This window comes from Cavia porcellus, unplaced genomic scaffold (genome assembly GCF_034190915.1).
Source record: "Cavia porcellus strain 051 isolate PalLab524CR breed Dunkin Hartley unplaced genomic scaffold, mCavPor4.1 scaffold_1, whole genome shotgun sequence".
NCBI lineage: Eukaryota > Metazoa > Chordata > Mammalia > Rodentia > Caviidae > Cavia > Cavia porcellus.
The window spans coordinates 69,698,647-69,716,026 of NW_026947484.1; the positions used below are offsets into that span (position 1 = coordinate 69,698,647).

Genomic DNA, 17,380 nt, shown 5'->3' on the forward strand with positions numbered 1-17,380 from the left:
TGTTCTCAGGCTTTTTGAATTTTTTAAGTTTTGAGACAGAATTATTATTATTATTATTATTATTATTATTATTATTATTATTTGTCTTTTTCCTTTTTATCGGTACCGGGGATTAAACTCACGACTGCCTACTTGCAAGGCAGGCGCTTATGTCGCTGAGCTAAATCCCCAGCCCCTGAGACAGAATTATTTTAAATTGCAAGCTGGTTGGTGCAGTAGCACAGACTTATAATCCTAGTACTTGTGAGGCTGAAGCAGGATCATTATAACGAACTCAAGGCCAGCCTGGACTCAGTTGCCCAGGCGGGACTTTGAACTTTCAATCTTCCTGCCTCAGCCAGCCCAAGTCCTGGGATTGTAGTTGTGTACCACCAAGTGTGATGTAAATTATTCTTTAAAACAGCTTGGAGGTTTAAGGTTTAGACACACCATGGTTTATTTACTGAAATGGCCACCGATGACTGAACTGTTACCAATTTTTCATCACCAGGAGGGTTATGAATAGAATCTCACACATGTACTGTGGTATAGTTTTGAGATCCGGGGACCAGAACTGTGATGAGAGGGACGTGTCTTCTGTGTAACTGCCAAAGTGGCTCTGTGTTGGGAGCCACCACATTGCCGAGCCGCCGCATATAGCGATCATGCGGCCTGTGGTAAAGAGTAAAGCCTGAGTTAGATTACCCCTCCCATCGAGCACGTTAGTTTCCTGCTTACCGCGTAAACAACCCGCTCAATAATATGTTAGCCAATCAGCTTGCCTTGCTTACTTTAATATGATTGGACACTGTATCCGTATATATACTGGTGCCACCCCTGGGGGGAAGTAGAAGCCCGGAAGGAGCCGCGGAGAGCGGACCGGTAGAGGCTTCGGAGCGAAGCACGGAAGGAGCCGCGGGGAGCGGACCAGAGGAGGCTTCGGCTGGGAGCGATCCCAGGGCAGGCTGTACGGAGAGAAAATAAAAGAAAAGGTTGTCCACTGCCAGACTTTGTCGTGTGTCCTTCCTGCCGGCCGGGAGCGACATCGACAGCTCTGCACATGGTATCATTTTCAGCTGCCACCAAAATGGTGTGCGGGTTCCTGCTTTTCACCTTGTCACTTGTGGTGTGTGTGTGTGTGTGCTGGAAACAGAACCCAGGCCCCACACATGCTAAACTAAACCACTGTGCTCTGTGCAGCTGTACCCTTGATTCCCAGCCATAGTGACCCTAATCTTGGCTTATGTGACAGCTACTTGTTTTCATAGCAAATAAAGGAAAAATTGGAGCATGAACTTACAGATGCATGGAGCAAGAATTATTTAGCAAACAAAAGAAACTAGAAGAAAATACGCATGGCGGGGCGCGGTGGTGCACACCTGCAGTCCCAGAACTCCAGAGGCTGAAGCAGGAGGACCAGGTGCCTTGGAGGCCAGCCTGGTTTGCATGGCGAGCTCAAGGCCAGCCTGAGCTGCACGGTGAGACCCTGTTACACTGCTTCTTTTGGAAAGGAAGTTTAATTGGCAGCAGTTTGAGTGAGTGAATGGGTGGAATGCAGTCAACACCTTAGGTTTGAGTGGGGACAAGTGAAGATAAAAATCAGGAGTAAAGCTGAATTTTGTCTGTCCTTACAACAAGGCACTTTTATCTGATCTCTTTCACTGTCCGAAAGTGAAAGAAAGATCTCTTTCATTCTTTGACATGTTCCTCCATGTAATGTCTTCTAAGCTCATCACAGTCTTCATTACAATGTTTGGAATGTTAATTGCATTTATTTTGTCTTCTTTATGCTTCTGAAAGGGAATGGATGAGCAGAAAGGGAGAACCATGGACCAGCAATATAATAAACAATGATGATTTGTCTTGCTTTGCTTTTGTATTTTTGAGACAGCGTCTCATATGTAGGCCAGGCTGGCCTCGAACTTGTAATCCACCTGCCTCAGCCTCCCAAAGTGTGATTACAGGTGTGTGCACCACCACTCCCAGCAAACCATGATGATTTGGGCAAGAGCTTTTCTGTGATGCTTTTCTTCTTGTTGGTGTGAAGAAACAGAGCGATTTACTGTCGATGTCGCTCCCAGCCGGCAGGAAAGACACACGACAAGGTCTGGCGGTGGTCAGGCTTTTCTTTATTCTCTCCTTATACAGTCTGCCCCGAAGCCTCTACCGGTCCGCTCCCCGCGGCTCCTTGCGTGCTTCAGTCTCTCTCGAAGCCTCTACCGGTCCGCTCCCCGCGGCTCCTTCCGTGCTTCAGTCTCTCTCTCGGGGGTGGAGGCACTGGCTATATATAGGATTAATAGCTAGGCAGACTACCCTGTGAGGCGGGAACTTAGTGGGGTGATAAGAAACAGGTGCCACACAGGCGGGCTCGATGAGAGGGGTAATCTAGCTCAGGCTTTTGTACTTTCCCACAGGCCTCGCAATCACCGCGTCTGATGACTTGACAGTGCCACGGCTCCCAACATCTCCCCCTATTTTATTTTAAATGATGGCTACGCGCATCGCAGCCCGTCCTGGATAGAGTGCAGAGGCCTATGCCCCGAACTGAGGCCCACCGTAGGCCCTTAGCGTAGACCCTGGTCGGCCGTCCCAGGGTCCACCAAGGCCCTGAGGCCCTCGTCCTTTTTTCTAGGGCCAGGAATGAACCGGACGGAACCTGGTTGCACATAGGCATGCACTCATTTCTCTCCACGAATCCCCTCGGAGAGAAATTTATCTAACAATCCAGCGGCTTTCGAGCGGAACGGGGTAGGGCCTGGCTTAGGTTGAGTCGTGCTGGGGAGGCACGCTCTTACCCGTCATTGACTCACCCACCCTGCTACATGTTGTTGTCTAGGGAGGAGAATGTGGGAAGCCTGTCACTTTTAAACGCGGTCGTAGGCCATGCGAGCGAGCCATGCGTATACAAGGGTAGCACATAGGGGAGCAAGCCGTTCCAGGCCCCCAAAAAGGGATTGTCCTGCAGTTCTTTTAGGGCTCATCTTGTTGTGGGGTCTGCGGTTGGCCTCTGGTGGAACAGGCCTGATCTTCAGTCGAGGGACTTGTCGCGTCAACCTCTCTGGGACCCACATTGGCTCTCGTCCCGATTCCTGCGGAAAGACACAAACCGCGCCTCGGCTTCCTCTTTTGTATCTCTGCCCTCCTTGACGGACCCTTCTCGGGAGCTTCCTGACTGTGCCTGTTCAAACACCTCGCGTACTTCTACAAGTTCTTGAGAGCTCCCCCCGTAACTACCCTCACTCTTTAGGCACGTGTGTATCATTTCCCACAATGGACGAGCAGAGACTGAAGCTCTACCCTCCCGTTCTGCTAGGGAAAGGTCTCTGCCCAACTTTTCCCAGGAGGGCAGGTTTACATGCCCTGTAGGCAGAAACCAGGGAGCAAAGCTGTCAATCTCTGCAAGGAAATTTTCTAAAGTCTTACGCCCCACCTTGAGGTCCTTGGACTTTAGGAGTCTCCGAAGGACCAACACCAAGGCTGTGTATCTTTACTTGGCATGTTTCCCATTTTTAATATATCTTCTGTTATTTTTACTTCTATGTTTATGTTTTACACTCTTTTATTACCTTAAGTTCTGGTGTTATGTTTCATACTCACCGCGTGAGGCCCAAGAAACCCGCCACTTACGCGTGAGGTTGAGAGGAGTCTACAAACCCTGTAGGTGCGTGCCACCCAGGGCCCAGGCTTATCCTCTACTCACCTGTCCTGCAGCTGCAGCACTGTGTAGGAGAATGCAGTCCACCGCCGCGTCTCGGGGTTGATCAATCCCCGCACGGGCCACCAAACGTCGATGTCGCTCCCGGCCGGCAGGAAAGACACACGACAAGGTCTGGCGGTGGTCAGGCTTTTCTTTATTCTCTCCTTATACAGTCTGCCCCGAAGCCTCTACCGGTCCGCTCCCCGCGGCTCCTTTTGTGCTTCAGTCTCCCCCGAAGCCTCTACCGGTCCGCTCCCCGCGGCTCCTTGCGTGCTTCAGTCTCTCTCGAAGCCTCTACCGGTCCACTCCCCGCGGCTCCTTCCGTGCTTCAGTCTCTCTCTCGGGGGTGGAGGCACTGGCTATATATAGGATTAATAGCTAGGCAGACTACCCTGTGAGGCGGGAACTTAGTGGGGTGATAAGAAACAGGTGCCACACAGGCGGGCTCGATGAGAGGGGTAATCTAGCTCAGGCTTTTGTACTTTCCCACAGGCCTCGCAATCACCGCGTCTGATGACTTGACAGTGCCACGGCTCCCAACAATTTACCTCATATTTATCTTTTCAAGCTGACAGAAGGCTGGGATGTAGGACTCTGCACCACCTGTAAGCACTCTCCCCCGTCCACGTCAAGGAACTGAGATAAAAACTCCAAATCCAACCCAAAAGCAATGGTTTTCTGGCGTAGAATGCACATGTTAGAAGCAACCCCTCAGTGGCTCCTATTTTGGGGGACTTATAAAAATCCTCACACATTTTTAAAAAAGGAAAATTGTCACACCCATCTTTTTTGGTTGAAAAGTCCGCTGTTCTCTATTTTATGTCACGAGTTTACCTTAAACATGGAGCAAAAGCTTAAGACCATATTAGCCCAGAATGCAAACACTTGTGATGTTGACACCGTCTGCTGGAAGGCTTGGAAATGTAAAAAGTCAGGGTGAGGAGAGAGGTCAGACAAAGGAGAAGAAAACACAGGAGCAAAAAGGAAATGGAATAAAGGATGTGGGTGGCAGAGGGAAAATAAACCAATAAATTGGTGACTATTTCCAGAGGCACCCTGCCTCCCTGTCATGTCATTTTTATTGCTTGTACTGTGAATTTGAGCTCCTCACAGAACGCATATCTGGTTTGTGCTTTTTGGCTTTTTGAGACAGGGTCTCTGTTCACGCAGGCTGGCTTTGAACTCACCACAACCCTCCTGCCTCAGCCTGCCGAGGGTTAGGATTACAGGCACACTCACCATGCCTGGCCAGACCCAATATCTTGTTCACCTTTGTTTTTCTGCCCAGTATGAAGCCTAACAGCTTTGTTCAGAAAATTGATGGCCCGAATCAGTCTACATGAAACTTACATACTGAACAATCTAAAGTTTAACCTGGCCATACGTATATTTGTGCCAGAGAATGCTTTTCTTAGCTTTAAAAAATTGCTTTATTTGTGTGTGTGCAACACATAGTAATTACATTCATCCTGGGAACTGGTACTCACACATAAGTGAACTTAATCATTCTTACTTCCTCTTCCCCTCCCCACTTTTCAAATCCCCTTTTCCATCTCCATGAAGATATACAGGAAGCAGGGGGCAGGCTTTGTGGAGCCAGGAGATATTTATGTATTGTTTCTTGTTTGGGAGGTGCAGGACCTCACTATGTAGTTTAGGCTGGCTGTGAACTAATTATGTAGCCCACACTGGCCTCGAACTCGTGGTAATCCTCTTGCCTCAGCCTCCTGAGTCTGGAGTTACAGGCGTGCACCATCATGCCTAGTTTATTCACAATCTTTTCAACCAAACGAGGGGCCTATGTGTGTGGGGTGGGGTGAGGGGGGGATTCCAACAGAAGATACCTAAATGCGGTGGGCAAAGCCTATGGAGCGCTGAGCCCTGATCGCATCTATAAAACCTCACCATAGCCACCTCAATGGTTAGGAAAGGACCAGGCAAAGCTCTTCTCTCTGGCTATCCAGGGGTGACTGAATCCCATAGCCTGAATCGTAGCCAGAGGAAGTAATGGAACTGAATAGCTGCTCCTAAAGGACTCGGCCTTTAGGATCAGATGGTCATCACCTGGCCCATTGGGGTGGAAGGCATGCCCCTGTGCAGTGTGGGGTCGCCAGCAGCTGCCCAAATAAACTGTTCCCTAATCAGCTTCCTGGAGAGATGAGCTGTGGGCAAGAGTCCCCATCCTTCTGTGGAACCCAATTTGCATATGCAGTTGCCTTACTGGCCAGGACACTTGTCTCACTTGTCGGCAGAGGAGCAGGACTTGGGCTGGCAACCCTCATTCAACAGTGGCCCTGGGTGACCCTGGTCCAGGTTGGAAGTGACAGCGGTGTGGGAACCAGTACATCCAGTACCACTTGGAATTTAAGCACTGAGGCTTGGCAAGAGCTCCTGAGCCCATTAACACGCACGATAACTGCAGAGACACCTGGATGACAGTCGTCACGGTGCCCGGAGCTGGCTTAGAACCTTGGAGTTTGGGGCTTTTGTCCACTTGGTGGTCTGCAGACTGGTGAGAGCTCCGGAGGTCCCCAGATGTGTAGGGGAATTCACAGAGAAGGCAGGAGATGTCCCGAGGCACTCACTCAGGGACCTTGGCAAAGCTTCCGCACCTGTATGTCTGCAAATTATGAACTCCCTGAGGGAGAGCGCTAAGCCAGGCCGGGAGACACGATGTGTCAGTAACAGGGAACAGTGGAATGCCTGCACACAAAGGAGATGGCTCCTGTTTCTAATAAAGGCTGGTTAGAACTGCACTGGCACACAGGGAATCAAATCCTATTAACTGTGCCTTGAAATATGAGCTCACTGGGCAAAAATTCAGGCTGGACTAAATGGGCAGGTGTCCCTAATTTTAAGTCATCTGTCAGAGATGAATGCTTGATATTGTTCAACAGCTGCAGTAATGTGAAGCACCCTTCTTGGGGCTTTGTGTCACCTCTCCGATGTCCTGGGTTCCATTCAAACTCATTGAGCACAATCTTACCCAGGACAGCCTGGCCAGAGGAGCCACAAGTAACACAATTAACGAAGGCCCTGGACTGAGTGTGGCGGTGCTTGCCGGTGAACCCTCTAGAGGCTGAGGCAGGAAGATCGCTAGAGTCCCAGGCCAGCCTGGGCTGCATGTTAATTCAAGGCCAGTCTGAACTATATAGGGAGACCCTGCCTCAAACAAAACAACACAACAGCAGCAAATCTGTGTACGGATAGCCCTTTACACATGCAGCAAAATAAGTGATTTCCTTTATTTCCTGTCACCTCCCCGCGGGAGCTGGTTTTTTCGCCGATAGTCTCACTGCACAGGTGGGTAAACTGAGGCACGGAGGGCGTGGCACAGGTTAGGTCAAGGCAGCCCCAGCTGCGCTGTCAGGGGCCGCGCCCCGCTGTCCCGAGGTGACCAGCACCCCATGGGGCGAAGCAGGGGCCGGGATGGCCGCCTTCCTTCCCCGCGGGAGGCGCCTGCCGGGAGGCGCTGAGGCAGAGCCACAGGGCTGTAAAAGGCGGCGTGCGGAGGTGGAGTCCGGACTTCCCCGCCGCGCGGTCAGAAGCCAGGCGGCCCCGCAGTCGGCCGGGCCGGGATGAACGCGCCGGGGGCCGCCGCCGCCGCCGCCAGGGGCTCGGAGGTGCGGAGCCGCCGCGGGGGATCCGGGGAGGGGGTGGCGGGCGCGGGGCCGCTGCAGTCCGAGGACGAGCGCGGGGCCTTGGCTCTCCCTGCGCCGGCTCCGTCCGCTCCGCGCCGGCCGCACAGCGGAGTCCCTGCGTCCCGGCACCACGCGGGCTCCCGGCGCCGTGGGGGCGCGCGCCCAGGGACCCGGCGGTGGGGGACGCGGGGACCCATGCGGGTCCGGGTTCCTGGCAGCCCCGCGCTGTAGCCTGGCCTGCACGAGTCCGGGAGCGGGGTTCGCGCTCCAGCCGGCGCGCAGGGTGTGCGTGGCTCTTCCCTACTTGGAGAGATAGGGAGCACTGTTTACAGACTGAATATTCAACTGGAGGCTCCGCGTGCGCTTAGCATCACCCGCAAGCCCCGAGCTTCTTCACTTCGGTTTACGAGTAGGAAAATGAAGCGGAGGGAAGAAAGCAGACGTGGGATGTGAACCAGGTCAGTGCCTTCCGAGCCGGAGGTCGGGGCTGTGCTAGCCACACACCGCATCATGATCACTTGTCCTAGGGGAGCAGTGACTCCCGCCTAGCTACCAGGCTGAGAGTGACTTTGATGTGCTGTTTTGCCTTCTGCCGTGGACTCTTCCGAGACTGATAAAATATTAGGTGTCTTGGGAGCCTGGAACCTGACCTGGACGCTAAGGATCTGGTTATTTCTGTTTCCCACTGGGGCTGGGGCCGTCTGAGATGAGCATATGATGTAGGCGTGTTTTTATCCACACACGTGGATAATGTGGTTTTAATGTATGCACTGGTTTTCACTTGAGACACATCCTGGAGCTCTTCCTCCGTGTCCGTGTACACAGCGCTTTCCTGGACACTGAGCTCACCTGTGCGGAGCGATCAAGGGGCACAGTATCTTCTCCCCCCGCCTCCAGGAATTCCGAGGGCGCCCCCTCTGGCTTCAGAAGCCACAGGGACAGACTTTGATGGTTGAGATGGAAAGCCACAGCAAGACACATTTTGATGGAGGTGGACCCAGCTTTAGCTTGGTCCACTTGCCGTTTCTTTCCTGGAGCACAAACAGTGTACCCCCAGGCTTCTCTATGTTTCCTGGTATAAAGTTGATGCCCGTTGGCTTGTGTACCATTAGACTCATATCCCTGAGGGCCAGAAACAGATTTTCTGAATACATAAACTAAATGTGACGTACGAACATTAATATAACTTTGCCTTATAATATGAATATTAGGAAGGGACTTTTGACAGGTGCTACTGAGTGGGTGACCCTGGAGGACAGGATGCTAGGTGACAAAACAGTCACAAAAAGACAAGCATGGTGTGATTCCTCTTTGAAGCTGTCTAAAGAAGCCAAATCCATAGAAACAAAAAGGCTGTTGCCTGGGTCAAGGGGACAGGGAAGGGAAGCTGTTTAGTGTGTGTGGAGGGTCAGGGTTTCGCTGTTTTTTGTGTTTGCTCAGGATGAAAGCCAGGGCCTGGCGTGTGATCCCCAAGCTCCAGCCTTGAGCTGCACCATTTGCAGGAGGAAAAATTTGCCCGATAGAGTGAACACACTTGGTTTCTTCTTTTGGGGTGGAGCGGTGGGGTTACAAGTGTGTTCCACCACACCCAGCTTGATTTTTTTTTTTTTTTTTGCTTTTAATTGTGGTAAAATTAACCTAAAACCTGCTGGCCTGGTTGAAGGGTTAAGATTGCTTCATCTCAGACTGAGAAACTGAGACTGGAGGATGCAAGTTTTATCGCAGTCCAGGCAGTTTAACAGTTAACAAGACCTAACTCAAGATAAGCAAACAAAGGAAAGAAGGAAGAAAGAAAGGAAAGCAAGCTAGGAAGGAAGGAAGGCTGGAGATGGACTCAGCGTGAAGTCCCCCGGTTCAGTTCTCCAAGATGTAGGGGGCAGCAGACAAGGAAAACTGTCACACAAACTCTTTTGTGAGAGGATTTTTCCGCCTCTGAATAGAGTGGTTGAATCTGCTTTCAGCTGGGGAGTAAAGCTCTGCTGGAATCCACCGATTTCCCGGGGTGTGGCCGTGGAGGCTCCCTCCACCCCCAAGTTTCTTCTGCAGGATTTGGCGCAGAGTTTTCTCTGGGTTTCCCTGCGTGGAGTGGAGCTGCTTTGCTCTGCCTTGCTCTGCATGAGTGCTGGCATTTCCCTGTCTTGGCATGGAATTCTTGCGTTATTTACAGACTCTTCAGAGTGCCACTCAGGGAGAGGCAGTGGGTTTGCTGGCCTCGGAGAGCACTTCTGGAGGTGGACTTGGGTGTGAGGAGGGGCCAGGCCTTGCTGCCGTGGGCTTGTAGCCCAATGCACAATGGTCGTAGCCTCTTGTGGGCCCTGGGTCTACTCTAGCAGTCTGAGGGCCCGGGGGCAGCAGATGGCCTTCAGTGGGGTCCTGCTGCATGTTGGAATCCCGAGCTTACCCTGTCGAATTGGGGTGCTCTTAATTCCCCCACTGCTCCTTTAGGATGCCTGGCAACTGAAATTCTTCCCTTGACCTTTTGTGAACTAGGAGGTATCTGTCTGTCTATCTCTCTCTGTATGTGTTATTGGATGAACCCAAGAGCTACATCCCCCACCTTTTTTATTTTTTATTTTGAGACAGTCTCTTCCCAAGCTGATTCACAATGCTGAGATTATAGGCACCGAGCACCACCAACCTGGCTGCAAGCTTCTTAAATAAATGGTCTTTTCTTTCTTTCTTTCTTTCTTTTCTTTCTTTCTTTCTTTCTTTCTTTCTTTCTTTCTTTCTTTCTTTCTTTCCTTCTTTTTTTCTTTCTTTCTTCCTTTCTTTCTGATACTTTGCAAGGCCTTGTCTTTCTCACCTGAGCGGACACCCCAGCCCTGGGAAGGACGTTTGCCTTAGCCACAAACTTGCACTTTCTGCAGCACACCGTGGAGGAAACACACTGCCTTGTGGGTTCTTTCCCTGCATGTGCTGTGCTCTGGTTTAGATTCTCCGCATCTTCCCTAGCATCTGGACCGGGAGAAGCTTCTCAGATGGTCCAGGAAACCAAAGAGAAGTCTGTGCTTGCAAAGCTTCTATGTGTGCCTACATTAGAGGCTAAAAGTCACTCTGTGTTTGGAGAGCGCATTGTGTTTGTCTCTTTCTTCTGAATTCCCTCATTTGAGATTTAAAAAAAAGAAAAGAGCAAGGATATGGGAATGATGGTGTCTTTGGAAATATTCAAAGAGAGGAGAAGAATAGAAGGAGCCCAGAGTCCTCATCAGAGTCCCGCTGGTAACGTCCTGGGCCTCAGGGCACCAGGTGTCTCCTCTGCGCCTGAGCGGTTAGGTTTTCAGGCCACTGCCCTCTGTGACTGGCACTAGGCTTTGAGTCAGAGATCTGCTGAGGAGCTGATGGGGCGGTGAGTGTCAAGTGTCCCAGGGCAAGCCCGGCTTGCCAGGAGGGTCGGGTGAGGGGTGAAGGCTGGCTGTCTGCCTGCTCTCAGTCTCCGCGCTGGCCAGTGCCCCGCCTTTCCCTCCTCCCCCTTCCCCTTCCCTCTTTCCCCTTCTCACCTCTCCCTTCCTCTTCTCTTCCTTCTTCCCTCACTCCCTGCCTTCTTTCCTTCACTTCTTTCTTCCATTTCTTAAGGATAATGCAGACACTATAGATTCTTTCTTAAATATGATGATTAAGATCTGAAATATTCCCCCCAGATCCTACCTGCATACGCAGTTTGGGCTTTTGGGAGGTGCTGAGCTCTCAGGGGCCCCATACTTCCCCATGGACTGACCCTCCTCCCTCCTCCCCAGTGGTCACAGATGAGCCTGCTGTGAGGAGGAAGGCGTTGGCTGGAGGAGACAGGTCACTGGGGCCATGCTCTGGGAGGGCAGGGTCGCACTGTGCAGTTCAAGCTGGCCTTGGACTCATTATGTAACCCAGGGTGGCCTGGAACTCCTGGTGATGATCCTCCTGCCTCAGCCTCTCAAGTACTAGGATTACAGGCGTGCACCACCACACCCAGTTACCATGGTTTTTAAACATTTTCCATTCCCAGAAGGAATCGCACTTTCCTTAGCTACCACTGCCTGGTCCCCTCTATCTGCAGCTTGCTGGCAATCACTATTCTGGGTATTTTATAGAGTAATGCCGCGCCTTGTGACTGGCTTATTGTACTTAGCATAATGTTTTCAAGGTTCGTTCACACTGCCACGTATTTGGATACTTCTGAATTGTTAAATAATATTTACTTGCATGGCTGTGTCATGATTAATTTGTCCATTATTCAGTTGATGAAAGTTTGGGTTGTTTCTACTTTTGGGATGATTTGAGTACATGTTTTGTGTGGATATGTGCTTTCATTTCTCTTGAGTTTACACTTACTAGGGGAATTGCCGGGTCAAATAAGAAATCTGTGTTTCGATTTTCTTGTGTGTTTTTACAGCTCTGGGGCTTCAGCACGAGAGCCTTGTACGTGTAAGCAAGTGCTATGGGACTGATCTACATTCCTGCTGTCTGTGTTTTTATTTTGAGACAGAGTTTCAGCAATTTGCACAGGCTGGCTTTGATCTTGCAATCCTTCTAACTTAGCCTCCTGAATAGCTGGGGTTATAGGCATGTGCCATTGAAACCACTGTATTTAGAGTTTTGAGGAAGCTGTAGGCTTTTTTTCCAAAGCAGTTGTCTGTTTTATTTCCCTACCAACAATCTGCAATAATTCCAATTTCCTTCCACCTTCTGTGTCGTTTGGATTTTTGGTGATAGCCGTCCTGGTGAACAGACCTAGCAGAAATCCCAAAAGGGGCACATTGTGTGATTTTTTTTTTTTTTGGTACTAGGGATCGAACTCATGACCTTGCACTTGCTAGGCAAGTGCTTGAGCCTCTGAGCTAAATCCCTGGCCTACCTTCCCTAAAGTCTGATGGCTTCGAGCACCCTTGCATGGGCCTACTGGCCGTTTGTGTATCTTTGGAGAGCTGCCCATTCAGATGTTCTGCCTAACTTTTCTTTTCGCGGCAGTTCTTGAGACTGTCTCTTGGAATGTACACACTGACGCCTTCGCCAGTGTGGTGTGCAGTCAGCGTGGACTTCTCTGCAGGGCTCAGGACTTTCACTTGGGACATGCTACATGGCAGGAGCTTTTCTAGGCATTTTAGATGCTTGATCTCCATCAAGACTATGTATCTGCCGGGCGTGGTGGCTCACACCTGTAATCCCAGCATTTGGGAGGTTGAGGCAGTGGTGGCTCATGCCCGTAATCCCAGCATTTGGGAGGTTGAAGCAAGAGGATCCTTGCAAGTTTGAGACCAGCCTGGGCTACAAAGTGAGCTCAAGGCCTGCCCGAACTGCATAGAGAGACCCTGTCTGAAAAAGACAAAAAAAAAAAAAAAAAAAAAGAAAAGAAAAGAAAAGTGTGTATCAGGGGTCTCCCAGGATTAACGTGACAGTCATATATTTAGCAAAAACAGTTGCCAACCCTAAAACTATTTTTAAACCAAGATTTTCAAGACAAACAGTGTTCGGAAATAAAGGGTGTGTTGAAGGGTTTACAGATGCTCACCAGAAAAGGACCCAGCCCTGGCACAAATTCTATAGCTACCAGAGCAAGGCTAGAAAGCGCTTGGGGGTACGCCTATAAAGCCAAGAGCCAAGAGCACTTTTATAATGAAGATTTGGAGAAGGAGTTGGGCGCAGTGATGTGCACCCACCATCCCAGCACCTGGGAGGCTGAGGCAGGAGGATTGCCACGGGTTTGAGGCCAGCCTGGGCTACAGAGCAAGACCTTTTAAAAAAAAAGAAAGAAAGAAAAGAAAAAAACAGAGAAGAAAGCACACATTGTGCACATTAAATTTGTGCTGATTATACATAAGAGGGACAGGTGGGGAGAGCTGTGGGGTAAGGACAATCTATGAGCACAAGCTGTAAGATGTCTTCATGAGAATCTGAATGTACCTTCTACCAACTGTCATCTTGACCTTGCTAAGAATCAGTACCCTGTTGGGCAGATGAAGGCAGTTACTGAACAGAGTGGTATGTATTAAGATGGTGCACAGGAATGCAGGCTGCTGGCATGAGCTCCCAGCTCGCTGGCTTGCAGTATGACAAGGTCTGTGTTCCTAGAGAACATAGACATACTCTGCTGATCTTTCAAAAGGCAGAGAGTGTTTGTCAATTGAATGTTGTAATCTCACAGAAAGACAATGTCATTCCCAGAAGAACTGAAGTCTAAAGGGTACTTGGCTTGTGTCTCTGCCTTGGCCATTGTTGGCCTGAGAAGGATTTAGAACAAAGCAAAGCAAGCTCTAATCTTGGTTCTTATCTGGGATAGAGGAACTCAAGTCTTCACAGCAGGTGGTTTTGCTGTTTGGCTTCAGTTTAGACAAGTGGATACTTTGGGATTAATACACAAAAGGTATCTATAATGCATTCCCTTTTTCTTTTCTTAAAAAGAAAGAAAGAAAGAAAAAGCCACGTGTGATGTTGCACACCTGTCAACTCAGCTTTCTGGGGAGGCTGAGACAGGAGGGTGGTGTTTTGCATCCCACCTGAAGAATTTAGTGAGATTCTGTCTCAAAAAAAAAGGGTGTGGGAGGGAGCCTGGGGATGTCTCTCAGTGCAGAGACCCAAAACAATGCAAAACAAAGAAGACTAGGTCTTTCTGTGTTGACCAGCCTGGCCTCAACCTCCAAGGTCATGCAGTACTCCTGCCTCAGCCTCACTAGCAGGTGCAAACTGCTATATTCTGCTCTGAACATGCAGAATCTTAACATTTAAAATCTTTCTAAAATCAGCTTAGATTTTCAGGCCAGCCTTGGAAAAGGCAATCTAGGTGGGAACTGTGAGTTGCCCTGACTCTGTCAAATGGATGTGAATTCTTGCAGGGAACAGAAGGGGAGCCCCTCGGTTCCAGTGTGACTGCCTCAGGGCCACTTCTGGAGACAGAAAGTATTCCTGGAGCAGCCCTTTACTCAGAGACGTTTTAGGCAGGAATGGGGGCTCCCTGGCAATACCTGGCTCAGCCACCCACCACCGAGCTGTAGATCTGCAGGAGGCCCAAGTGTCTGGGCAGTTCCTGACAGATCCTGGAACCCCTGGGTTTCATCAGCTTTGTTCTTTGACCTACAGCAGTGATGGTGCGATCTTTTAGGTTATTTTATTTTTTTATAGCCTGGGTTTATACTTAGAGATGGCTATGGTAAAATACTCCTTCTTATAATACAGCCACAAAATGTTAATCCCTCTTCTATATTTGTTCTTTTGGGTCATTTCTGAGGTCTTTTCCTTATGGAGACATTTTTATTTCCTTTCCTCTTTATAAGATCAGGAGAAAGCAAAGTACAGTAGAGATGTCTTCATCATCGAAGCTGATTGAAAGTGACATCTGTCACACAGGTTGGCCTCTCGCCGTGTGGCGGGTGTATTTCTGGAATGACTATAAAAGTATAGTGAGTCCCTTCACTACACTGCCGGAGCCTTGAACGGGGAGTGTAATAGCAAGAATGCAAGCCGGGGCGCTTAAACCTAGCAAATGACGTCTCCTATCTGCCAGCCTCTGTTACTCTTTGAGACAGGTTCTCACTGAGTAGTTTGAGTTGGCCATAAACTCAGCAATCCTCTTGCCTCAGCCTCCTGAATGCTGGGATTATAGGCATGTACCACCAGGCCTGTATTACTTATGGGATTCTCGGCATCACACTGACAGGCATCTGAGTCTCTACTTCCTGGGCCAATCCTCATCCTGCTAAAGCATCTTTTACCCCCTAGAATTTTAGGAGAATTTTTGGATGTGAATTTGTTTTTCTGAATAAAAATATATTTGAGGCCCTAACCTAAATCTTTAAGTTATACAGGAAATATTAAAGGTTTTTTAAAAAAAATTTTGGGACAAGGTCTCACTTTGTAGTCCAGTCTGGCTTTGGACTTACTCTGTATCCCAGGTTGACCTCAGTTATAGGCGTGTGTCACCAAACCCAGCACCAGCACGATGGATTAACAGCACAAAGGTTCTGATGTTAAATTAAGTTTAAAAATTTAAAGATTATAATAGAAATTAAACTTTTTGGTGGGATGTGGTGGGCATGCTTTTAATCCTAAGGCTTGAGGCTGAGGCAGGAGGATCACTGTGAGTTTGAGGTCAGCCTAGGCTATATAGTGAGAGCCTGAATAAAAAAAAAAAAAAATAAAAAAGAAGGAAGGAAAGAAGGGAAGAAAGAAAGAAAGAGACAGACAGACAGATAGACAGACTGGTATAATGCATGCCTGCAAGCCCTTTATACATGGGAACACTATGAGGTCTTCAGTGGCAGTGTGGTGAATCCCAGGCTATGAATGCACAGATGGGGTTGGTGCGGGGGACAGAGTGGGTGCATGGAAGGAGGATCTGATTCCATTTTGAGAGTTTCTAGTGTGGTTTCCAGAAGACGTGGGGTCTGTGTTGGCCTGGAAAGGAGGAGAACAAAGAGCCTGGGCCCAAATTGGAGAGCTGTCCCCGAAAGTGCGTCCAGAGACCCCACTGCAGAGAGCGAGTGAGGGGGAGACCGAGTCAGGAGGAGCCAGAGCCGAGACCAGAGAGGGAACTCCGGGATGCCGGGTGCAGACTTTGGACCTTCCGAAGGGCTGTGGGATTTATCAGGAGGAGCAGGACCACTGGGAGGTGGCCAGTGGGAGCGGCTGCTCTTTCTCTGGCTGTGAGAGATTATGGTTTTGGGGCAGAGAACACACTGAGGAAGACAAAACCCAAGGTGCAAGTAGAAAGGGCGGAGGGTTGATGGAGGCCGAGAGGGGAAGGCATCCTTAGCTGGGGCAGTGGCCCTGAAACGGGGATGGCACAGAGGGGAAAGAGAGCCCGGAGGTAGAATCGGTGATTCTGGAGGTTGACTGAATGGCAAATAAGGACGAGAAGGAATCCAAATGACCCTTTGGCCAGGCGTGGTGGCGCAGGCCTGTAATCCCAGCACTCGGGAGGTTGAGGCAGGAGGATCGCTGTGAGTTACAGGCCAGCCAGGGCTGAGATCAAAAAAGGCTGCGGTCTGTGGTCCTGTCCCAGGGTGAGGAGCCTCCAGCCCTGGGGGAAAAAGAGTGTGGTTTCTGTTGTATCTTCAGTGCACGTGTGTGATGCACGGTCACCGCATGCGTCTTGGGGGAGTCTCTGCGTGTCTCTTCTCCATCCTGTGTCCTCCCACGCCCCTTCTCATGTCCTGCTCCCCTCGGTCCACACTCCCTGATCTTTGTGGGTGAAATGATAGTGGGACGAAGAAGTCAGCCCAGGACATTTTTGTTGTCAGACCTGGTAAGGAGAACACAGGTGCTTAGAGAAGATCGGAGCGATCCCCCACCCAAGGCAGTGGGCAGTGAGGGCAGGACTGGGGAGGGGGCGGGGCCTGTGCCGGGAGGGGGCGGGGCGCTGGTGCTGCTTGGGCTGCTGCCGCTCTTCCCGGGCCCCGGGGCCCAGCCGGGTGGCCTGAGGCCGCCCCCCCCCCCCCCATGAGCAAGGCAGGGGTTCCCTTTTTCCAGCTCCTCCGGTGGAACGCAGTGACCTCAGCCTCTTGGGCCGGTTTCTATTGTTCTTTAGAAGGCCCGGTCGGTTTTCCGAAAGTAAGAACCCACAGCAGTTTACTGCTTTCTGCTAACTGATGCGTGCAGATGTTATGGGGGGGGGGGGTTCACCGCGGCTCTAGGCTGAAAATACCGAGAGAGACCCCGCGGCTCCAGGACCGCAGCCTGCCTGGCCGGGGAAGGAAAGGAGTCGCCAGCCCCTCTCTCTGCTCCTCTTCCTCTCCCTGCCCCCTCCCTCCCTCCAAGCTTGCACCACTTCCCGGGATGTGCAATAAAAAACCCAGAGCATTGTTTTTGTTAATTCATGCTTGCAATACCTAGTGAGCACGGTCATGGTGGGGAGTTGGTCCCTGTGCCGGATGTCTTAGTGTTTTTCAGGCCACTCGTCCTCCCTCGCCTCCTTTGTCATTCCCTGCCGGTCCAGGAACGCCCACCTCTCCCTTCCCGTCCTCCCTCTTCCTGGCCCTTTGCCCACCACGCTTTTCTCACAAAGGGGAAATCACATGACATTTAACCTGTGTCTGATTTATATCTACAGCATTCTTTTTGTTGGCTAGCTTTACTGATAATCCATATTCACATGTTT

General features: G+C 50.4%; 1 protein-coding gene across 3 annotated transcripts in view; it reads left to right on the forward strand.

Annotated features, from left to right (window-relative positions):
* The first annotated feature begins 7,125 nt into the window (after window positions 1–7,125).
* Trpm6 (transient receptor potential cation channel subfamily M member 6) overlaps window positions 7,126–17,380 on the forward strand; it is a 141,673-nt gene continuing 131,418 nt past the window's right edge. The window contains exon 1 of one of the 3 annotated variants that reach the window (XR_010047855.1): window positions 7,126–7,299. Coding sequence is in view for 2 of the 3 variants with exons in the window: in XM_063249709.1 (XP_063105779.1) it covers window positions 7,255–7,299 (45 nt within the window). In the remaining variant the exon portion in view is untranslated. The remainder of the gene's footprint in view (window positions 7,300–17,380) is intronic. The other 2 variants (XM_063249709.1, XM_063249708.1) reach the window with 2 other exon arrangements.